This window comes from Aquila chrysaetos, chromosome 5, assembly GCF_900496995.4.
Source record: "Aquila chrysaetos chrysaetos chromosome 5, bAquChr1.4, whole genome shotgun sequence".
Taxonomy (NCBI): domain Eukaryota; kingdom Metazoa; phylum Chordata; class Aves; order Accipitriformes; family Accipitridae; genus Aquila; species Aquila chrysaetos.
Genome location: NC_044008.1, coordinates 25,447,634 through 25,471,898, shown reverse-complemented (window position 1 = coordinate 25,471,898; position 24,265 = coordinate 25,447,634). Strand labels below are relative to the sequence as shown.

Genomic DNA, 24,265 nt, shown 5'->3' with positions numbered 1-24,265 from the left:
ATACAGTTGTAGATCTAAAGCTTTTCCAACACTAATGCCAATTGAATTTTGCAGAAGCTACCTACATTTGCTTGTTCCATTTACAGAGAAAAAAAATGGAAGTAATAATGAGTACACGTGGCAAGACTTCTGATTAACAGGGGAGCTAATGTAGTCTTCATATGTGGTAGTGAAAGCTTTACAGTTCCTTTCCTAAAGTATATGGTTCATAAGAGGTATTTCAAAATTTTGAATCATATGCTCTCATCATATAATGTTACTATCACCATATGTAACTAATGAACTTCATTGTTTTTCACATTCATATGCATTACAAGCAATTTAAAGATAGATATGTTCTAATATAAGTCACATAAAATAAACATTATAAACCCAAACTCTGTAATTGAAGCTGTGCTATTAAAATTCTTGACAAGTGATTTCTAACAAAATCAGTCAGTTGGGATGGAAAAAAGTTTTTTGTTGATCTCTATTAATTTAAAATGATTGTAATATTCCTGCTGCAAAACCAACAATACTGAAAGTAAAAACATTCATAGTTTTGCATCTTTCGGTTTTGCTTTTGTTTCCCCAGCCAATGTATTGTGATCTTATGCACCAAAAATTCCATGTCATTCACCTAAACTTCATCAGCAATTTTTCTCCAATTCATTTAACATTCAGAATATCCATCTGATTGTGGGACCAAACCTGTAAATACTTGTGAATGTCCAGTACATGTTCATATGTTACGCATGTGCATACGTGCTGACAGGACTGGGCTCCAGCTAGACGGGCTGTTAATAAGAGCAGATGTTGAAGGACTGTGTGTAAATACGACGGTAACAAAGTTCTTTCACCATTACTGAGGACAGCAATACAGAAATGAAATTGTTCTTCCTAAATTGTTCTTTTCCTAAAATTGTTCTTTTCCTAAGTTACAGCAGTGATCCAAAGACCAAATATACTACATCTCACTGAGCTACACCTGCACCATCTGAAATATTTCATGCTTGTTTTAACTATTACAAAAAACTGAATGTCCTCATCATTTCTTGGAGATCCTTTTTGGCTTTACAGACTACCCCAGAATTAGTGTCCTGGTCTTTTCTCTACCGATAAAGAACTTAGAAGATATGGAAAAATTTAAATATAGTGATTGTCTTTGCAGAGTCAGCATATAGTTGGAGAGTACAGGGGCGTTTCAGGTTTTTTATTTATATTACCATAAAACAACTCATATTTGAAATCTGTTTTCAGACTGGTAACCACTTTTCATATATATATATTTAAATAGCTGAAGGTGGTTAATATTAAAATAAATCCTAAAAAGTGTTGGGAAATATTATTATAGTACTTTTAATGATGACAACATATCTCCTACTTAACAACGTGGACCTTATAAATGCTTGAGTTTCCTGTCAGTTAAAGTAATCAATAAAATAAAATAAATTAATTTTGTGAGTCTTACAGACTTTGTGCCTGTCTTTTCAAGCCTGTCTCTCTCTTTATAAAAACGTTGGGTTCATTGAGAAACTGCTGGCAGACTGAGGGCTGCAATGCTGTCCTTCACCAGAGTGCCGTGAGGCTGGCTGAGCCGCACACTGTCCTGCTCCAGTGAAGGTTTTACAGCTGAATGCAAAAAGAGCAAAAGCATTCCACAGAGAAACTGATGCAGTTATAAGGACCAATAACAAATCCAATGAACAGTTAAATATATAGATAATCTGGATAAAGTCAGTGATGTTGCTCATATGTATAAGCTTTCACCGGCCTAAGGTCTAACATTAAAGCTAAAGGTAGGAAAACAGACACCAGTATTTTAACAGGAAAATCGCCTCTTGTTTCTTTTAAGAGTTATGTAAAAATATTCAGCTTTGTTGTTATTACAGAGATATATATTGCATGACCATAACTGTTTTCCATATAGTAATTGTAATTTATATAAACACTTTTATCCATTTGTTCTGTGCTGTGGAATTTGATTTTTTTTACTTTTTTTGCATTCATTCCCTCATTAGACACTGAAAGAGTTTTATCAGGTAAGGAATTATTTCACTGCATTTTTTTTTAGCAATGACGTAGTTGTAAAATATCATAGATAATTGGGTATAAGGTTGTGGTTCTTTTTGTGCTGACTTACTGTATTTTAAGACATTTTATGTATCTTCATACTTACTAAAGTATGGCATACACTTTTTTTTTTTCAGGAAATCCAGAGCTGTACTGTAGATCTAGGTATTACATCAGACAGCTCTAATCACCCCGACAACAAGAATAAGAATCGATACATAAACATTGTTGCTTGTAAGTAAATGCATCACTTGGTGTTTTGTTTAAGAAATAATTATAGACAAGTATAGATTTATATGTTATTAGAGGGAAAAAAATACTTCTACACTGAAAGCTCTGGCTACTGTTCAGCAAAATGCTTCAAGAGGAGTAGCATGAGATTTCACCGCTCTTCAAGTTAGTCCTCTGGCGTTCTGTTGCTTTGATGAGCATGTGTTAGCAAGACATATTTGTGTCTTCTGTGATGACCCAAAAGGAGTTGGGAGACTCCATTATAATGCCATTATAAAGCCAAAGAAGCTGTGTTTTGATTGCCAAAATTAATCCATCTTTGATCTGGAATAATGGTTTATCCTCTCTAGGAGCTTCACAATCCCTGGATATATTTACTGTCATATACAAATATAAATGTACTGGTTTTACGTTGTGTTGTGGCCTGCCACGATGTAATAGACCAGCTTCATTAGCCAGGACACATTTTCTCATTGCATCGCCTTTCTTCACTATCCCAGATTTTTGTTTTCTGAAACACATCTATTCAGTTTTGTTAATCTCTCTTTGAAGCTATTGCCTCTGGGCTTGTGATCATTTTGGTGGCTTAATATATTTTTCTTAACTGTCTATAGTATTTCAACTTTGTTCTGATAACAAGAAGCTCTGAATTAAATATACGTTCAGCATTCAGCATCACTAGAGCTTAATAGCAAAAGAGACAGAATCGGCCCATCTGGCAGAAGACGATGTAAACCAGCAGCAAGAAGTCCCATTCCACCTGGCTGAAGATGCCTCTATAGGGATGGAAAGTCAGGGATTTTCCTCTGCCACTCTGTGTTTGTACCTGATTGTACAAAAGGTTGCAAACCTGCTGCTTTTTTATCAAAGGGCAATGCACGAGCAGCTTACAGCAGCTCATTTAGCAGGAATTGCCCTGTGCAACTGAATCAAGTCTCTAGTCCTTACAATCAGTGCAGGCTACAGAAAGCTCCAGCTCTCCCTGAGGTAGCCACTGCTGAGGCTCTTCAGCTGACCAGCTTCTCCAAGGTCCCATTGCTCTCCAGCCTCCGCTCTTTAACTGGGAATTAACGTGCCTGAACACTGGTGCCTCCTGTCATTTGAGACATCCCACTGTGCAGGCTTGGCAGTCACGACACAGGACTTAGGGGAGACCCATGCCCCTTCACAAGCAGCAGCTGGAGGCTGTAGGGGAGTATGTCACAGGGCCTAAAGTGACCCCAGCTGCTGCTGATCAGGCAACTCAATTCTGAATCCCTTGAATCCTTGGATTTGTTAGTTTATTTTTCTGCAAACTAGCATTTTGAATCTCATTCATACCTAAGCACAGGATGTTTGCGTATGTGATTGTCACTGTATTAGTCTTACGTATTGTAAAAAGCCATTTCAGTATTTTTAAAAGATTTCTTATAGAAAGAATAATTCTTGCAGAAAACTATGCTTATTTTCTTCCTTGTTTTACTACAGATGATCATACTAGGGTTAAATTAGCACAGCTTGCAGAGAAGGATGGAAAACTGACTGATTACATTAATGCCAACTATGTTGATGTAAGTGCCTTTTTCTATCTGCCAGCCTATTCATTTGTCAGCCTTTTCTGTAAAAACTGATGTATAGAGGTGAATAGACTTGATAAAAAAGAAGTATCACAATATTACAGGTTTTGTTAAAAAAAACTTTAATGATCTAAGTTAAGCCTACAAAGTTAAAGCACAGGTAAACTCCCAATTCTTTCTTGAATCCATTTTGATATTGTAGCAGCTGCAGCTTGGTGAAAAGCTTTATGAAACAAAAAAATGTTCTGTCACATCTGAGTTTTTTAGAAGCATTTTGCATCTGAATGTTTATTCTTTTATACATTTTTGATAAGTGGTTAATTCTTCTCTCTGAGATGATAATCTCATGAGAGGAAGATGCCATTCGGCTGAAAGCCTCACTGAGGTACCATTTATTCAGTTTTTGTTGCCTAGTAATTTTCATGTGAATGATCTTGATTCATTTTTTAAACCACTATCATAACAGATGAATCATAATCACTATCACGTCAACATACTGCCAGAACACGGGCACTTGAACATATATCCTGTTTGTTGGAATGATAAACTTTGACATAACAGTTGCATTCATATGTCATCTGGTACCACAGGGTTTCTGAGATTTGGATAGTTATAAATTCAAAAGTACTTAAAAGCTTTTGACATTCTTTAAAAATAGATACATAAAATGTCATGTACTCCTCCCAACCTCCTTTTGCTTGCGGACTGTGATTTGACAAGTGTCATTTGTTATATTTCAATTTAGGGCTACAACAAGCCAAAAGCCTACATTGCAGCTCAAGGGCCACTAAAATCAACAGCAGAAGATTTCTGGAGAATGATATGGGAACATAATGTGGAAGTGATTGTGATGATAACTAATCTCGTTGAGAAAGGAAGGGTATGACTACCTTTGTCTATTATTTATTTCTCTGATGTTGATAGATCTACCTCTAGCAGACTCCTTTCCCTCTTTTAAAAAACTGGTTTAGGCATTTATTGAGGAAAAATGCAACAGTTTGTAGTAGTTGCTTGTACTAGGATTGGCTTATAGTATATAGTATATATAGTATATAGATGCTAGCAATCTGCTCTCTGTCATTCTCTTTCTCAGGGGTGCCTTAGACCCTGGAAAGGAGAAGGCCATAGTTCGGGTGAATTTTTCTGGATATTCACTGGCTGCTCCCTGTTAACATGCCGTGGCACCCACAGTTCCTTTCCTACTACATGACTAGAAACACGTTTGTCCAGTGAGACAAAATGAGGTCAAACCCCGTCACAGGATGTGTGTTTCTCTGGTTATGTGATGGGAGTATGCATGTACCCTGGGGTCACATGGGGAGACTTTGCCACATGCTGGCAGCAATGCCTAAAATGCATGTAAGTCTTGTCATATGACCTATTAAGCATCTACCAGATGATACAGACACAGCAAAAGCAGACAAGGGCCACACTGGGAGTACCACTTCATTTATAATACCATGCTATAAACATGTACTCTTCTAGTACTCCTGTAGAAGGTTATATGGCTACCCAACCAAAAGACTGGACATCATGGCTCTCTACTGTATGTTCTGGCCACACACAAGCTCACCCTTACCCTCGCTGATCAGATATATACTCTGCCCATGCTACAAACTAACCAAAAGCCACATATGACTCTACTGACTTGAATGTATTCCTATTTTTCCTGTAGATTATGTTATTTTCTTTAGATTTTAGAGTGCCTATAGAATGGCAAGTTCCACAATATTAGAGCCCTTTCACTCTGATAGTATGATTTAAAGCTCTCTTTTTTGGAGTATTCCAAATAAAGAGCATCTTTGCACAGCCATCTCTCTTCACAGCATAAAATACACATTATTTGTTCTCTTACGCGGAAGATAACGTCTATTATAAACTGGGTATATTGAGAGTCCCTGTATGTTTTTGTGGTTGACTGTGCTCTTAAATTTGAACATTTCTTCTTGTTAGTGATATTTTGTTTTCTTTCTCTTTTTCTTTGTTTTTCATTTGCTTTCAAACAGAGGAAATGTGACCAGTACTGGCCTGCAGAAGGTAGTGAAGAATATGGGAACTTCTTGGTTACTCAGAAGAGTGTTCATGTACTTGCCTATTACACTGTGAGGAATTTTACTCTTAGAAACACCAAGATCAAAAAGGTTTGTGGCAGCCTGAAAACATAGTTCGGGCAAAAGGGAGTGTTAAAAGTTGCTCAGAATATTTTTTAAGGCAGTTGGCAGCTCTTTTCTGTTGTATAGGTAAAGCTGAATCCTGTAGGTCTCAGCCAGCCAAGATGCTCATCAACTTCAGAGTTGATTTGACCAGATCAACAAATTGAGAAGGTACTGGCCTGTAGTACTGGTGTGATGTAGGACCGTCAGGGAAATGGCTGTGATCACACTGGAGAGCTGATGTGGACTTTGCCTGCCTGGTGAGCAGGAGGATACATTTTCAGAAAGAGAGCAGCTAGTAGAAAACATGACATGAATTAAAACATCCACCTCAGCTATCCATTTTTCTTCTTAAGGACTGAATTTTTACCCCCACACAGGTGAATCCACACTTTGTTTTATTGCAGTCAGAACCAGCATGCCCTCAGCTCAGCAGTGTGACATTGGCTACTTTGAGGAGCATTCTGAAAGCTTAATTTATTTCAGCCACCTAAATGTTACACATCTAGTCTCTCGGCCTCCCTGTACAATTAACGGCTAAAGTACAGCACTTACTGTCAAGTAATTTATTCTGCCTATTTTTGGAACCAATCTTTGAAGGAGATGAGCTGCTCTCTGAAGGTATCCCTGCCTCTGAGTTGCCATTGAGGGAGGGAGCTTAGAAAAGCAGCCTACACAAGGCTACTTCCCTTGTAGATCACTAAAGCTGAGTGAGGTGAATCCTACCCTTTCCGTCCACTAAACAGAGGAGTAAAGTAGCAGAAATGGCTGGTGACTCTTAAGAGCATCTGTAATTTGTTATCCCTCCAGTGCTCTTAGCCTTTCTTTGTGGCTTTCTAAGGGACAGTGCCAGGTCATTTTTCCATTCAGAGGGCAAACTGATGGGACATAAGCACTGGCCCTTCCTCTTCTCCTTGAAAGCTGAAATATTCAGAGCTAGGTGCCATGCCGTTAACTAAATAGGGACAGTATTAATTCAAGAACTATCAGGTATGGAAATAAAATCATGAAGAGTTGCCATTCAGATGTGGGCTGCTTACATATGGAGTTATTTTTCTGTTGCAGGGTTCCCAGAAAGGGAGGTCTAGTGGACGTATAGTAACTCAGTACCATTATACCCAGTGGCCTGACATGGGTGTTCCAGAGTACACGCTGCCCGTGCTCACCTTCGTGCGGAAGGCATCGCATGCCAAGCGCCACGCTGTCGGGCCTGTTGTGGTTCATTGCAGGTGTGGTTTTTACCGCCGTAAGGTTCACTCCGCTTTTGTTTTGCAGAAAAAAGATTTTTTTCAGTGGTGGGTTAAGCAAAATTTCACTCTCACATTTAACAATTCCTGATGGAATAAGATTAATTTCTTAGCTGATATTTCTATCCTTGGTAAGACCAACTAATCAACTGCCTGTGCCACTTCTATAACTCTCCGTAAACAAGATGATGCTGCTCTGCACTATGTTCTTTTTTTTTGCAAAAATGCTTTTCTTTTTACTTTTTTGCACATTTCTATACTACTCTCTTGATTCCTATGAGCTTACCAGATACATATATAGCAGTAATTGTCTCATTTCTGCAAATATATCATTAGGATGTTTTTGGCTCATGCTTTCTTTGGTGCAGGGATACTCTGTAATCCTAAGAGGAGCTCTGTCCACAAAAGAAGACTCACTCTATTCCTGGCTGAACTACAACTCTGCTGTTTTTAACATTACTCTGCGCTCTAGCAGTCATTTGCAATGGAGGAGCATTCTGGGGAACGGTTTGAGGTCTGCATGTGCCGCAGTGTGCAGGCAGGTGTTCTGTCAGTGCTCACTAAAACTGGGCAGCTCAGGGAAAATTGGTTAAAAAGGGCTTGTAGGGCCTGGAATGACTTCACAATGCCCGTGAAGGACCGGGTTATTGTAAAATATATAAGCAGGTTCTGGTTTTCCACTGTAGTACCTCACCTTTGATGGAACATTTGGAAAGAGAACCTCCTCATGAATTCTGTCCTTCTGGAGCTGACTCTGAGGAAGCCAACAGGTAAAGTCGCCTCACAAATGCTGCAAATGAAGATATTTTATTTCTGGGATGATCTAATCTGACTGAAATCTGTTTTTAGCTTGGAAAATGGAAATTCCACATTTTGGTTGTTCTGCTGCTATCTAGATCCTGCCTATTCTTGGGAAGTTCAGAATAAGAGTTTCCCCAAAATACCAAGTCTGAGATCTATACCAGTGGGCTGAGAGATCAGTAATACATTATAAGTCAATCAAATTGAGTTTTTAAAAAGTGAACAGTGGTAAGTTGTGTGGCTTCAGTCAGACCTCTCCATTGGGTCATAGGTATAGCTCACCTCTGTAGGCAGTTTTATTCGGCCTTTAGTTCACCTGTCCCCATGCACTATGGAATTCCAAAGGAGTCATCTCATGTTAGAAATGTAACTTCTATTTATCTTTACAGGCTGTATGGAGGACACATAGGAGGAACTTCATGAACCATTTTTTAGCTATTTTTATGTTTTGGTACTTTTCATGTTTCTTATTTCATAACAAGTACAGATGGTATCTGGTAATCTTTATACTTCTTTTGTGTCTAATAGTGTGTTGATAACCTGGACCTTTCAGTTTTATATCATGTTTATTTAGACAGTTTATTACAGCAATCTGAGCTCACACTACCCATGCTTCGTGCCACCTCTGTGGAAGAAATGAGATGACTGAATTAGCATGTATGGACTGAGCTTGGATCTGCCCCTAAGGGACCATGCAGACCCAGCACAGTGTTGCCATTAAGTTACATGTGCCAATACACATAATGTTTTATCATAACTTAGAGAGGAATTACAACTGACTATTTCCCATATGTGACTAGATAACAAAAAAATGACCTCTTGACCTTGTACTCCCTACCCAGATATTTTATGAAAGAAGAAGTTGGGTTTTAATCTTACAATACAGCTGGTTTTGTGCTAAATGAGTCAGAGTTCGTAACAGGAGTGAGTTGATTAACCCTTTCTTCTTCATCTTCCCTTTTTAAGAAGGGTTTCAACCATTGCTTGCCCTCTTAGCTGTATCTGGAGAGCATTAACGTTATTCTTTTACAGAGGTACTTTCAGCAGCTCTGCCACTTCCTGGGGTTTTCCTCCATCCGGTATCTTTGAAATCTCCTGTATCTGTGATGGGTGGCATAATGCAGCTTTCCCTTTAAAGTGATGTGTGTTTCAAACACAGAAGAACTTGGGCACATTAACTGTGCCCAAATGCTGACATATGCCACTCTTTCTAGGTATACTTGACAAAGATCCTAAGGCATATCAGAAGCCTGAAAATTGCAGACCTGCAAGAAACTCCTTAGTTCTATTATTTCAATTGATACTTCAAAAATTGATAAAAATTGATACTTTAAAAATCATTTGAGAAAATGATCTTTAGATATCTTGTGCAGAGACAAAGATGAGTTGGATTTTTCTTTATTATGAGCCTTGAAGCTTTAGCAAAGTAATAGAATCATATAATAAAAAATTTGTAGAGGAAAACCTTCCATACACAGCAGTTTGTTGAAAAAGCTATGTATAAGAAACGGTTATTTTCATTATTGTTTTACTTCAGGCTCAAGACTATTTTTTTGTTTTATAGTGCTGGTGTTGGAAGGACAGGCACATACATAGTGTTAGACAGCATGCTGCAGCAAATTCAGCATGAAGGGACAGTCAACATATTTGGATTCTTAAAACACATACGTACCCAAAGGAACTATTTGGTGCAGACTGAGGTAAGACTAAAATATATATAGTGAGAGACTATTACAGACTATTTCTGTTTGCAGGAGGTGAGATGATACAGTCTTCTTTTTGGCACCACCAGACAGACTGGCAGCCAGTCACCAGACTGGACTTTCCCTTTTGCTTCCCTTGCTTTTATGCAGACATCCTTCTAGGCTCATTTAGAGCAATGCACTAGAAATTACCTATCTGTGGGCTCTTGTCTCTTTATTAGGGAGGACTCAGAAGAGAGAAAGTCTGTATAAATCATGCTTGCTGCAGTAGCACTTTCTTGGCAGGGCATGCATTTTTGTCATAGATTTTTTTAAGGGAACACTATTGTTAGGTGTTCAGATCTTCACTGAACCTGATCAAACAGTTGATATCAAGCAATAAAAAGTAGGAAAAAAAGCAGTTTCAGACAGATTATCTATAGCTGCTTTAAACTGAAGATTATATATGGAATAGTGAAAGACCAGAAGAAAACAATAAGGACAACAGCAGGGCATTTGAAAGTCTATTTCAGGTTTCAAGAACAGGTGGTTAGATTACCCAGTGCCTTTCAATAGAAAAAAAAGGTAATCAACAACAGCATGGGCACTTGTTCCAAAGGATGTGAGAGAGGAAATAGAGGATAGCAGTAGGAACTGAGAGTGATCACTTTATTGCAAGAGAGGCAGGGAGAGTTGCATAATAAGCTCGCTTGAAAATTTGACTCAAGGCTATGCTTGCATTTTTAACTCTGTTCTGTGAACAGGAGACACCACAGGTGGTGGGAATTTGGTATTATATATACATTGCATGTGTAGTTCAATTCTGCTTGTAAATGTGTACTGTCACTGCGGAGGGACAGCTTTCACTGTGGAGGATCACTTTTGAGAAAACTCCTCTACAGCAGCAGGCTGTGAAGAAATACTGACCACATCAGAAGTGGCAGGTTAGCCAGAGGTGTCCAGGGGAATCTGAAAATAATTAGAGCTCAGATGTTTGGTTTTATTTTCCTAGGAGCAATACATCTTCATTCACGATGCATTGGTTGAAGCGATACTCAGTAAAGAAACAGAAGTCCTTGAGACTCACATTCATGCCTATGTTAACGCTCTCTTGATACCTGGACCAACAGGAAAGACCAGACTGGAGAAACAATTCAAGGTGAGCTCTCCAACATAGTGACACGAAAAGCTTTAGGCTTGCAAGCTTGAATGACTTAAAAGTAGGTATCTAAAATTTAACTGCTGAGCCTAAATTCAGAGCAATTTAACAAATGCATGCAGTCAGTTGGGACAAAAGAATTATTTGCACACTCTTAAGGAATTTAAAAAAAAAAAGAGCATGAGAAATAGGCCAGTAAGTAGATTTTAGAACATCTAACTACTACATGCCTTTCCACGAAGATCCCAAAGGTAAAACAACAGTCTGGAAAGATGTAATTCTGGCAAAAATGCCATGAGCTATATTGGTCAATCAGTGTATTCCCCTCAGTGTGCAGCACTGGCTAGAAGACAGACTTCACCTCCAGCAGGCAATAAGTGAACACTTTGCTGCTTGTGGATGTGGAGATCAGTGTGTACATGCACGAGACTTGAGTGACCCAGAGAAAGAGCAGACCCAGCTGGGTAACAGCTCATTGACTCACGGGGAAAGTAGGAAGTCTAGCTCACTCACTGGGTCACTTACAGAGGAAACACAGAAAATCCTACCTTTGCAAATGAATTTGAATTCAGAGAAGTAAATCGCACTTAAATGTTTTCCAGATTATGTGGCAAAACAGACTTTGCTCTCCCTAATTTAACAGGAAATGAATTATTAGAACCTTTCTCTCTAAGGATTTTAATTCTAAGGAGGACTGCATGGGATAGGATAATGTGTATTCTTTCTACAATTAGCTATTGGATCATAAGTAAAACACTGAAGCAGATAAGTCTATAGATAATGTCAGTAGATAATGACACTATGAAAAATATTAATATATTTATTTTCTGAAGTATTTTGGTCACATAGGCACAGTAACTAGTATTTCTTCAAGATAATGAATAATACAGAACAGAATAGGAACAACATACCAAAGGATTTCACATTTTGCTGCTATCCTGGCTTGAATGATCCAACAGTGTTGCACTGTTTTTTCCTAGGGAAAAGTAGGGATTCTTATCTCAGCTGTGATGTGCTTGGAGCAATAAGCATCCCACCTTTCCTACACAGATGAAAGAATAAAACACATAAAAACAAACAGAGTATGTAAATATATATAAACACAGAGTGTGCAGTGCAAATTGCAGGAGCCGTGTAGAGCTCCAATTTCAAGAGCTTAAATATTATCAGAAAGGGACATGTCTCATTCAATCTCATTTTCCTTTGCAAGCTAAAATTATTAGAATAATAACAAAAATGTGGAGTCTTGTTTTACTGAAGAACTGTTTTAGATGAAAAAATTTGTGGTCTGATTTGTTTTGATGGAACATCCCTGGTTTGCGATCGTGTTTTTCCAAAGCAGGCAGCTTCTGAAGGCTACATATGCCCAGCCCAAAACATCACAGAAAAGTCTTTTGAATTCTTTTGAACATTCTGATTAATCTGGTTTATTTTACTAGAGATGAAAAAAAACCCTAAAAACTAGGAAAAACTTGCTTTCCAAACTTACTTCATGCCTAAGCAGTGTATATACACAATTGTGGTGTGTGTTTATATATATATATATATATATATATATATATATATACACTTGTTCCTTCTCATACTCTTGTCTGTTTGAATTTTATTAATTGAAGCAAGTAAGTCAATGAGACCCCTGCAGATCAGTCCTATTTTCCTCTAACAGGTTTGGAAAGAAAATCAGGAAGCTTATAACTGGGATATCTAGAGCTACATCTTACCAGGAGCTATACTATCTGTATAACAATGCAGATTTTTCTGCACCGGCTTTTACTGTTTACCAAAACTATTTAAAGTTACCCAAACAGCTGTGCAGACAAAATGGAAGTGACTAGGTTGGCAACAGACAGTGGGGGCCTGCATGTAGGAACTACATGAAGTGGCATTTCCTTCAAAGACATGCTTATGGATCTAGGGCTCAAGAATAATTTGAACTGATAAAATGGTGAAGAGAGAAGATTCTGATGACTTGCTAACTAGTTTAGCCAGATAACTAGATGCCTAAAGTTGAGGGACAGCTAACCTGCAGTATGTGCACCCTGCTGTTTAATGCAGCTAATGAAGGAATGGCTTTTGTACAGTGACCTGGTGGGTTTTTTTTCCATTTAATTGTTTCAGTTACTGAGCCAGTCTAACACACAGCAGTGTGATTATTCAACTGCACTCAAACAGTGTAACAGAGAAAAGAACCGAACTTCATCCATCATTCCTGGTAAGCTTGTTCAAATCAGCTTCTCAGGGTGGCAAAATGTTTACGAACTGTGTATGTCAAACTTTCAACTTTTCCTCAGAAAGAGCTGAAGACATCTGCATTGGTGTGGAGCAATGTTTTGTACTTTTGTTACAGAAATCTGGAATAAAACTCCTTAACACCAGTGTGAAGTTAAGAAGCAGGCACTTTGTTTATTGCAGTGCTGGGGACACGGGGGATTGCTCCTCCAAAGGCGTGTCCAGCTTAACATTAAATTAATCAGTTTTTATAAACTTTTTCTGTCAAGTCATTGTTACATAAGCTCTTCACATAAAAATGCATACTATGCTCGCTCTTAAATGTAACCTTTATAATGATTGGTCTTTTGATTATATCACCTTATCAATATTCTTATTTAAAAACAATCATTGGTCAATTTCACTTAGCTCTACTGATTGGAATCCTCGATACTCAAATCAAGATGGGATGGGTAAGGGGGTTTCCAAGCAGCAAACTGGTGTCCATGATGGTTTCCTTAGTTTCTTGAAACAAAACATAAGAAAACCAGTAAGTTCCTGGTGAAGTTTCTATGGTTAGCTTATTTCAAACTTAACAATACTAAGGTTCTTATGGTCACACATAACACAGTTCCTAAAGTTTCTATGACTACATTTCAAACTTAACACTCCTATACATTATGCTTCACAATTTTCTACCTCTTAATCAAACCTACCTTTTTTATATAATCAAATTTTAATTTCTTTATCAGAGTATTTGCAACACTTTCAGTGAAGAAGTGATTTGTCTAAGTACTACATACATAAGAAAACAAAATAGATGGCTGGATAATGCTTTATCCTGATTGATGGATCTTAGTGTTATCATTACTATGAGATATGTGACATAATTGCTATAATATGTGAGTCATTGCAACACCTGTACTAGTTCATGACTTTTTTTACAGTGGAAAGATCTAGAGTGGGTATCTCGTCACTGTCTGGTGAAGGGACAGACTACATCAATGCTTCCTATATTATGGTAAGTCATTTAACTGTGATGCTGAAGACCAACGTCCCACTGTATAGCTGTTTTCAGAGCTGCCATGTGTCCACATTAGGGTGGCACAGTCCTGATTTTGGAAGCTCCTTTCTTCCATTATTCACTCTGCCTGAAAGAGTTACTTCCCCCAGGAAGTATGATTACTGTTATTACCGTTTTTACGTTTGGTTAAAAGTGCATTGCATTTTGACAATCTGTAGAACCATAGTTTTAAAAACTAGTAAAGCTAAATGCTACCTATGGAAGAATCTTTTGAGATGAACTAAAAGTGTTAAATAATAAGTTAGTTTTTAATGGCTGTACCGTGATTTGCCTTCCTACCTGCTCATCTTACAGAGCTTTTGCAACTGGCATAGCCCAAAGCACCATAGCTCATCAGCTTTCCATTATCTTTTCGTTCCCTGGATTTTCTTCAACTCTTTTCCCCTTCATTAGCTGAGAGGGAGGAATAAATGCTTCCTGGACATTCAGGAAGAGATGGGAAAGCTCCCTGCAGTGCTGTGTATGCGTGATCCTTCATCAGGTGCATTAGTGCAAAGGAGCTCTCTTTTGTGGTAAGAAGTTGACCTGGGACATCTGTACAAATTAAGAGGCCGCTTGGGATTTTTGCAGATCTTTCAAGTATTCTTTTATTTGTTTCATATTGCCAGCTCCTCTGGAAGTCTGGCTAATGTAGAATAACTAGCATGTGTGTATGAGTTAATGTATTTTTATTCTGAGTTGGCTGTTCAAGTCTCCACTGATTTCTTCTGTCTTTTTTTTTGATCAAATTTTGTGAAGTTTTAGAAATTATTTCAGTGTAATTGATTTTATTCTTTTCATCTGGAAAATACTGCAATGGACGTTTTATATTCTTCTAATATTTACAGGAAGCCAAAGGAGGCACAAGCCTGCAATTTATTTTCTAAGCTTCTGGCTCTGTCCACTAGAAGCTTCCTTTAAATGTTAATAGTTAGACATCAGTTTCTGAGTCTGTTGATTTTGCTTCGCAGGGTTATTATCAAAGTAATGAATTCATTATTACCCAGCATCCCTTACTACACACTATCAAGGATTTCTGGAGAATGATATGGGACCATAATGCCCAGCTAATAGTCATGCTTCCTGATAGCCAGAATATGGTAAGTTTGGTGGCTGATTGTTATGGGCTTATGTATGAATTTTATTAGTATTACCATTTTGAAATATGCAGTACATGCAACAATATCTTGGATTTTGCAAAAAACAATTAAAAATTAATAATATTGTACTGAGTGTAAAATCACCAAATCATCTAGTGGAAATCTGGAGATCTTTGTCTGGGCAGATTGCAACTAGCAGGAAAAAGTGTTGAATCATTCCTGTATAATTTATGAAAGGAGCCAAACAGCAGAAGTAACTGTTACACAAGGTCAGTTTTCGCTCCAGGACTTCTACTTTAGTTGTAATATGGCTTCTTCAGCCACTATTAAGTAAGGGGAGAAATATGAAGTTGTTTCTCTCGCTCATCTCCTAAACTTACAAACAAATGTTAAGCAAGGATTTATCTGACTCTAAACAGCAAAGGAAGCTCAAGTGTTCATCCTGCATGTGTAATTTAATAACAAATGAATATATTTTTCAGTTACTAGAAATGGAGGAATATCTGAGAGCTATTAAGTTGGTACTTGAGGTGTGGGAGGGTATCATGTTTGGTAATGAGATTGGAGGAAAGCCGTGCAAATGCTTGGAGAGTCTTGCATGATTGGAAAAACATGTACAACCAAGACAATGTTTGTTTTTTTCTTCTCATCAAATGTTTTATGAATGTTACACCTCCTATAAAACAGCTGAATTTTTAAGTTAACCTTTGTAATAAGGGAGATTGTTTTGCCAGGAGGTGCTGGTTCGTTGTGATCCCAGTAAGAAAGGCACTCAGGCTCTGTAAAATGTCATTTAAAATGCTATTTATTAGAGGCAACACTATAAAGGAAAGGGTAGTAGAGATAATCTTACATCCCTTCAGATGCCAGGAACCCCAAGTTGTGCAGTGTTGAACATATCTCTGATCAAAGTACATCACGCCATGTTGCTCCTGTCCATGGAAGGGTTACCCCCATTTTGGTCATTCAAGCTATTATAGGATTTTCTTAAAAGAAAACAACTCTGTTCATCACTTCTGCTGTCAAACAGAAAGGATGTTCTCATGAGAACTTCTTGCTGCACTTTTAGATAATTCCAAGGCCACGCAGGTGGCGTAACTGTTGGTGCTGGGTGGGAGCTGCCTGCAGGCTCCTCTGTTACAATCAACCAGCTAAGTTTATCCTCTGGCCATGGGCTATGGGCAGCACAAGACAGCCTGCAGGCCAGGCTGAACGTGTGGCACAGTGCACATGTTGACTGTTAGGTGGGTTGCTATCTCCACGGCGTACAGTGGTTTTCTGGTCAGGTTCACTACAGAGGTGTCTGAAAACCACCACTTGTGACACTCGTAATCCTACTCAAATTTTGATTTGTCAATTTAAATCTAGCTGGCTGCATTGATTACTTACGTGGCACATTATTTATTATGTTGGATTAAGTTTTATTTTAAGAGCTGAACATTAATTAGTTTTATGTTTCTTTTTTTTCCCTTTCCTGGAGGCTGAAGATGAATTTGTATACTGGCCAAACAAAGATGAGCCTATAAACTGTGAGAGTTTCAAAGTTACTATGATTGCTGAAGAGCACAAGTGTCTGTCTAACGAGGAGAAGCTCATAATTCAAGACTTTATTTTAGAAGCTACACAGGTAACACTGTCATAAACCTGTAACTCAGGACTTGATTTGTTAAAGGTAATGCCTACATTTTGTTACATTTTCTATGGTAAATTAGTGGTAAAACACCCAGGGAGAGAGTAGCCTCTGTAGGTAGTTTGGTGACATTGGGAATAGGATTGTCCAACCTCCACAGCAGTAGGATTATGTATCTGGAAGCTGGAGCTGGACAAGAATAAAGACAGTCAATCTTTTACTGAATGGATTTATGCTTTTTTTTCTCTCCTCTAGGATGACTATGTACTTGAAGTGAGGCATTTTCAGTGTCCAAAATGGCCAAATCCTGATAGTCCTATTAGTAAAACTTTTGAACTGATCAGCATCATCAAAGAGGAAACTTCCAACCGTGATGGACCCATGATTGTACATGACGAGTAAGAACTGCAGCTTTCAGTTTGTTTTGATGTTTTTCTGTAGAACCATCCTTTCATCTCATCCTTACATTCATGTTGGGTTGATGGTTGGACTTGATGATCTTAGAGGTCTTTTCCAAACTTAATGATTCTATTCTATTCTATCTCATTTAGAATGAAAGCCACTGAAACAAGGCACAAAGTCTGCACCTAATAATAGTGCTGCTACTTCTGTTTCAGCTGCATCAACGAGAGAAACATTTTTATTTTATCACACTTCAATGTTCTCTTTTCAATTCTATCATTTTGATACTCCAGATGACTGTTGAGTAGGACACTGGAGAGGAAATCAATCAGGGCTTCATTGTCTATTATTGAAAGAAGTAAGACTATTTAGATGAGGCACCTTACCCTTTTCCAGCTGTTTAATAATGGCCAAAAATACTGAAATGTTGAAATACTGAAGGACCTGAGCCATTCAGGATTTGATTAGTAGAGGATTGTAGGGAAATAACTAAGACTGGCTTTTAAAGACTCTCCAGAAGTTGTAGCCAGGTGCTGTGAATGTTGTGTTAAGGCACTGCTGGCCATGCCTATGTGATCTTTACAAGATCACATGACAGAAATTAATCTTATCAGTTTACCCTGGATTTTGTATTTTCTCCAGCTGTAGAAACTTGATCCAGTTTCTAGAGACTTTTTTTGCATGTTTTGGTTTTGTTTGTTTTCTTTTTACTTTACAAAGGCATGGAGGGGTGACAGCAGGCACTTTCTGTGCATTAACAACACTGATGCATCAACTGGAAAATGAGAATTCAGTGGATGTTTACCAGGTAGCGAAGATGATCAATTTGATGAGGCCTGGAGTCTTTACAGACATTGTAAGTAATAAGCAAAATGTGTGCATTTTTTTTGTCCTATGTGTGGTATTATTAGCATGCTTAGATCTTAGCGCAACATTACTGAACTATTGGCATCTTAGTTTCTGCATGAGTTAATCAAAACTGTCTTCCAGAGGTGCTGTAGTGGACCTGCTGCTTATTCCAAAACAAAGTATGTCCTGTGAAAACCTGTTATGTGGTTATCAAGTAGTCATATTCAAAATGTGCAGAGCTGCCACCGTCATCATAAAATCCACAGTATGTCATGTAAATGAAGGTTTTAATTCAGCAGGAATAAAATTGTACTCCAGGTAGACCCTGAAGTAGTTAGCCTAGTTTTCCCATTTCAGGATGGACTTTGATCTTTCATGAGACATTGAATGGTCACCATTGTCACTGTGCTTACAGAAATTAAAAACCATGAAAAGTATAACAGATAAGAATTCCTTACTAAGTCAGTGTCATACAAATGAAAATTCGTCACAGAAATTAAAAACTATGAACACTGCCCCTTTGGTCATACCACTACAATCTGACTGCTGTAGAGCTACTATGAGCGTACTAAGGAGAACACTTCAAGAGTGAAATGTTAGGGTTAGCATTATCACATTTTTGACAGTAAAAACAGGACATGAGACAGGATTGACAGATGTGTCTGCCACTTGCCCTGCCCAGTTAGTCCAGACTGAGGAGCCTGGCAGACAATGGAGTGAAAATGGGAACTCTTCCCACCTCAACGGCACCATCAGGACCTTCACTCCTCTTGCCCCAGGAGCCTCCAGCAAATACCTGGGCCCTTTACCTCAGATTTCCAGTTTCCCATCCTACTGCAGATTTTCAAATTCATTGCTCTTTCTACCCCATATCTCTTAGTCCAACCTAATAGTCCAGACCCCAAACCCCACTCTATTTAGCCTGTCTTACTGCTCCTCACTCCTTCCATCACAGAAATTCTTTATCCTCATATATCCATCCTAGAACCCCAAATATTCCTCTGCCCTTTCAGAGCATCCACTGTTACCTGGTGCAGCACAGCCTTTGCTGTGCCTGCTTTCCCTGCAGAGAGCATCCAGCTGTTTCCTCCTTCGCAGCCCACAGCGCAGTCAGTCCAGCTGGCTTCTGGCACTCCCCGTTTCCCACTGCACCCAGCTGAGACCCTCCGCTCCCTCTAGGCAGTGGCCTCCTCAGTGAATCTTCCTACAAAGTCTCGTCTCTCTTCCTACCTCCTCTTCCTGGCAGGATCTTCATAAACAGTAACTGCAAGTACCAAAAAGAAAAAAAGAAAACAAAATCTGCCTGGATAGAATTCAGGGCACAAAAAATGAGAACATACTCAAGGAGAAGAAAAGCCAACAGACAAACATTAGCCCTAGTCCTGACCCGTGTCAGTCAATGGGAACTTTGCAGTTGACTTTAACAAGGATCAGATTCAGCACGTAGTATTTCTTTTAAATAGTTTTCTCCCCTACCTGTACTGTGTTCCTTAATGTTGTGCTTTACATTGTGTACAGGGGGAGCCATTAGTCAGAAAATTAATAAAGCTGCTAAGTAACACAATAAATTGTGGAGCGCAATACATTAACAGACTGACACATCAGCCATTAATTAATTTTGAGTAACAGTGTTACAAGATAATCTAGCGTTATTATTTCTGACAACACACTGACTATATCCTCTTTTCTTCTCCAGGAACAGTACCAGTTTCTCTACAAAGCTATTCTCAGCCTTGTCAGCACAAGGCAAGAAGAAAACCCTTCAGCATCTATGGACAGTAATGGCTCAGCTTTACCCGATGGAAATGCAGCTGAAAGTTTAGAATCTTTAGTTTAATTAACACATCAAGTTAAACACACACATACCTACATCACATCAGTCACACCTGGAGTTTACTATTATTATTTTCAGTTTTATACTTTGTAGGGGGGGAAATCTGTCCAGTCACTATATATATAATCAGATCCCAACCGTTGCTCAAACAAACAGTCATTTCTGTTACATATGACTTTACTGTGGGACTTTTATCATTAACAATGTGTGCCTTTTCTTGAAAGATTTCTTGTAATACGTTGTTACGTCTGGACTAACTTGAGTGACTTTTACAGTGTTTCTAAGAATTGAATTGTGGTATGTTTTTTCAGTATTAGTTTTTGATTTATCTGGCTTTACTTTTAACTTAAAATTACCATATTTATAGATGTTAGGGAATTCTCAATTACAAACATGTCATGGGTTTAGTGTTTGATTTATTTGCTGTATTTATAACAATTTACATTTGCTAGAAATATAACTTTTAATATAGTAGAATGTAAATAAAATACTGTTCTCCATAACATTCAACATTTTAAGACTTCAATTAGACATTTAGAATAGTAATCTGATACTTACTGTAAATACTGCTACTTCTGTAGTGATCCATGGACCAAATTTATATTTATAATTGTAGATTTTTATATTTTACTACAGAGTCAGTTTTCTAGTTCTGTGTAATTGCCTTGTTAAAAGATGTAGTCCAGTATGTTTTTATTTTAACAAAGTCTTCTGATATATAATTGTGCATCTTAAGCAATTAACCTTCATATAGCTGCATGTGATTTTAACTTTTTGTGGGAAATAGAAATGATTTGTTTTGAAATGAGGAGTTTTTATGAGAATAACACCTGTACTTGGCATTGTTAAATTGTTTTTACCTATGGCATCGCAAAAATAAATATAAATATTCCAGTCTGTGCTTAGCAGTCTTCCACGTACAGTAAACAGTCTTCACTGTCACATAGGAGAGGTTTTACTTACAAGAAGAAGGACTCAAGGCTGACCGGGAAATGGCTGCTCTTCCCATGGAATCTGTGAGTTCAGAAGACACGTCTGGAAAACTTTTTTGTTATTTGATCTCTGCTCCACTTCCACCCGTACCCCCAGTGTTTACATTAGCTCCTTTTTTAGCCTCTCCTTGCACATCTCCCATTCTGGTCGCCCACAGGCTAATGGGCTGTCCCAGGCCTCCAAATTGCCTTAATTGCCCCCTCACAAGAGTTCTCAGTGCTGGCTTTGCATCAGATCATTCATTCAGCAGCTGAGCTCTTTGCTGCCTCCTTTGGCAAAGCAAAAGCCAAACTCTGGGCAGCAATAAGGCAAGTAATCTCTGCAAGAACAAAAGCAAAATGTTTCAACTTGGCCACTCAATTGTTTTCTGTAACCTTCTCAATCGGCAAGAAAAGATACTGATTGTACTGAAGGTTGCAGCACTGAGAAGGGTGAAGGAGCCTGGAGTGGAATAGATCTTTCTTTAAAACTACCACAGGCCATGAGAGTAACTGTTTTCTCACTTTGGTACCTTCAATTGCTACATAGAAATATTGAGAGCAAAGATACTGTTCTGGACTAGAATGCCACAGAAACTAACGGACACTCTCTAAGATGGAACCTAAGGATAGGAGAAGACGGACCTGATGCAGTCTTGTAGATTTTAGTCGACTGATTCCAAAGGCAAGGGTATGTGAGGGAACTCTGTGTCAGCAGATCGATCTAGACACCTTCAGCAGTGTGGGATTGAGGATAGGTGGAGCTGCAACAAAGCCAAAACAAATTCAGATTTAGCGGAATCTAAACAGCGGAAACCTTAAAAAAAATCCTTATGCTGTTGATACATGAAATGTTTCCCCAGCCTGCTCTCTGTCTCTTTGCACATAAACAACCTAAATACCTTTTCTTCATGGGCCTCAGTTTTGTTACAGCCATACCCAAATGTGAAACCTCTGATGCTGCCACTTAGATCGTCTCAGCCATACATGGTATTACCAACACAGTTACCTTGGTAGTTCTTGCCTTGCAAGCTTTTCTTTCCAAAAGGTCTCCACCAGAGCTTGGCCTTCCCTCGCGTAACTCCCCGTGAAACGCAGCCAGCCTTCGTGGCAGGCTTCGTCACAGCTGTCACCTGCTCGCTCTCGCTCTCTTCGGCCGTTCCCCCTCTCGTGCCCAGCAGTGTCTCAGGATCTGTGCAGGTAGCTCAGCCGCGGGCCAGGGGTGCAGCCACGTGCCTGCAGATATTAGTACTTGCCTCTTTAGTTCAAAGCCGTAACTAGTTGATTGAATAATTCAGAAATGAGGGAACCTACTTTCCTGATCCAAGACATCTTTATTCAGCTTTTTCTCTTTTTTTTTTTTTTTTTTTTTTTCTTCCCCTGTGGTCTTTGTCATACCTTGCATATTTGCTAATTCTGAAGTCCAGGAAGAATGGGACTGAGATCTGATTTCTAAGTGCAAGCCAACTTGCAATGTATCCCTAGCCAAGTTAAATGCCTTTGAAGAATAGGATCTAGATTTTTTTTTTTTTCCTTACTACATTTGTGTTATTTTGGGAGTGAAAAGAGTTGTTACAAATGTACAGAATGGGCTCATTGTCTCAAACGATACGCATTTTTGTAACACTGTTGAGTTATACATGCACATTCTTCACAGCTTTCAGGCACAAAGTGGATATATACAAAAGCGTCTAACAGTTGCTCTTTGAGGAAGGAATATCTTCTTTTTCCGGGTGGCCTGGGGGTTCCTTACTACTTCCTCTAAAGCACTCAGGTTGACCAACACCCTCCATTTGCACATCTAGGCTAACGAGGACAGTGATATTATATAATTCCCCCCCTTCTCATTCCAAAAATACAGAAACAATTTTTCCTTTCTTAATCTGTAGGGGTGCCCATATGAGAGAGGTTAATTGTGATCTTATGGCCATTTGCAAACCATATTCCATAATCTTCTTAGCTTGTACTTCTGCACTTCACCACATTAGCACACAATAAGAGAAACTATAATGCTCGTGTGCTACTTCTCCAGCCTTTTCTTTGGGAAAACTGGCTTGTACCCTTGCTTAACTTGATGCTTTTTATTTTGATATTGTCTATTAATGTATTTACAGTTTCATATAGTCGTATATACAAAGTTTTTTTTAGGCTAATTAATTCTACTACATTTTTCAAGTCTCTCTGGACCAAAAGCAAAAAAAGAATCCTCCTTTCTAAAAATCCCATCTTGATATAACTGTTCCTTTCAACTTAAATGTTTTGCAGACATTTTAAAATTATAATCCAAGGAATCAGCTGTTGTTCCAGGTTTCTTCCAGAGATGTTTGTAATCACATTCATCATCTTAGCATGCTGACAAGTTATTTAAAACGTAAGTGCTTAGGATAATCTCTTTACTCACACATATTGGTTCTGATCTAGAAAAAAAATAAGAATCATAAAATAAAAATCTTCTATAATCTTCAACCATGATGGATTACAGATTTTAATAAATGCGTGTCAGTTCCTCTCTCAGAGAAAGGCCATATTCTAATTAATTTTTTTCCTGTAATCCAAGCTACAGACTCAAAAGACATATAGCTTGCCTTCTCAAACTGGGTCAAGTGTGGAAAAGATGTTATGTATATATCCTGCAAGAAGTAGGATATTAATAAACAATGTCCATTTAAGATTTATGTTTTTTACAAAGCTGTAAGATGTGTGGCAAGGAAAACTTGGTTAGTGAGCTTCCTCCTAAGAAATCATAGGTAAGTAGAGAGTTAAAAAAAAAAAAAAAAAAAAAGTCATTTACTAACATCACCAACTTTTTAGTGATTGAGGTGTTGAGATTTAATACTTATGGAAAAGCTTTACAAAAGCCAGCAATAAATGAGGACTAGAAGTCATACAAACTCATAGCTACAAGTACAACAGCATATTAGTTAAAGACCTTAGTATGGACTGTGAAAGTCAGTTGACTAAGCTAGTTGTTAGCAATATTTTATCACAATGCTTTACCTGGCACAGTTCATTGCGACATCCTAGGATAATGTGTGTTATTTCACATGGCTTGAAATTTTCTGTGGTAAATGCTTACTTCAAGATGAGTTTAGCAAAGTTAAACTCATTTTTCTCTCTCTAATTGTTCTGAAGCATAAGAAAAGCTGGGCTGGGGAGGAGAGGAGCTGTGTTGTCTTGTTGGGATTAAAAACAGAAACGGGGGCCCAACTACTACTGTAAGTCTGAGGCACCCCAGGTTAGTCTTGGTTTTCACTGCGTTCCTGCAGCAAGGCAAAGGTCTGAGCACCCATTTCTGTTACACAGGTTTGTGCTTTGATGGATTAGGGA

General features: G+C 38.3%; 1 protein-coding gene across 6 annotated transcripts in view; it reads left to right on the top strand.

Annotated features, from left to right (window-relative positions):
- The window catches only part of PTPRZ1 (protein tyrosine phosphatase receptor type Z1), a 152,883-nt gene extending 132,022 nt beyond the window's left edge, over window positions 1-20,861 (top strand). For 2 of the 6 annotated variants that reach the window (XM_030015110.2, XM_041123985.1), the window contains exons 16-31: window positions 2,001-2,021; window positions 2,190-2,286; window positions 3,751-3,833; window positions 4,585-4,719; window positions 5,846-5,980; window positions 7,058-7,221; window positions 7,926-8,009; window positions 9,605-9,740; window positions 10,735-10,881; window positions 13,000-13,093; window positions 14,037-14,110; window positions 15,124-15,252; window positions 16,733-16,879; window positions 17,138-17,280; window positions 18,005-18,140; window positions 19,830-20,861. In XM_030015110.2, coding sequence (XP_029870970.1) covers window positions 2,001-2,021; window positions 2,190-2,286; window positions 3,751-3,833; window positions 4,585-4,719; window positions 5,846-5,980; window positions 7,058-7,221; window positions 7,926-8,009; window positions 9,605-9,740; window positions 10,735-10,881; window positions 13,000-13,093; window positions 14,037-14,110; window positions 15,124-15,252; window positions 16,733-16,879; window positions 17,138-17,280; window positions 18,005-18,140; window positions 19,830-19,970 — 1,866 coding nt within the window. In that variant the 3' untranslated portion in view covers window positions 19,971-20,861. The remainder of the gene's footprint in view (window positions 1-2,000; window positions 2,022-2,189; window positions 2,287-3,750; window positions 3,834-4,584; window positions 4,720-5,845; window positions 5,981-7,057; window positions 7,222-7,925; window positions 8,010-9,604; window positions 9,741-10,734; window positions 10,882-12,999; window positions 13,094-14,036; window positions 14,111-15,123; window positions 15,253-16,732; window positions 16,880-17,137; window positions 17,281-18,004; window positions 18,141-19,829) is intronic. The other 4 variants (XM_030015111.2, XM_030015113.2, XM_030015112.2 and 1 more) reach the window with 2 other exon arrangements.
- Window positions 20,862-24,265: the final 3,404 nt, after the last annotated feature.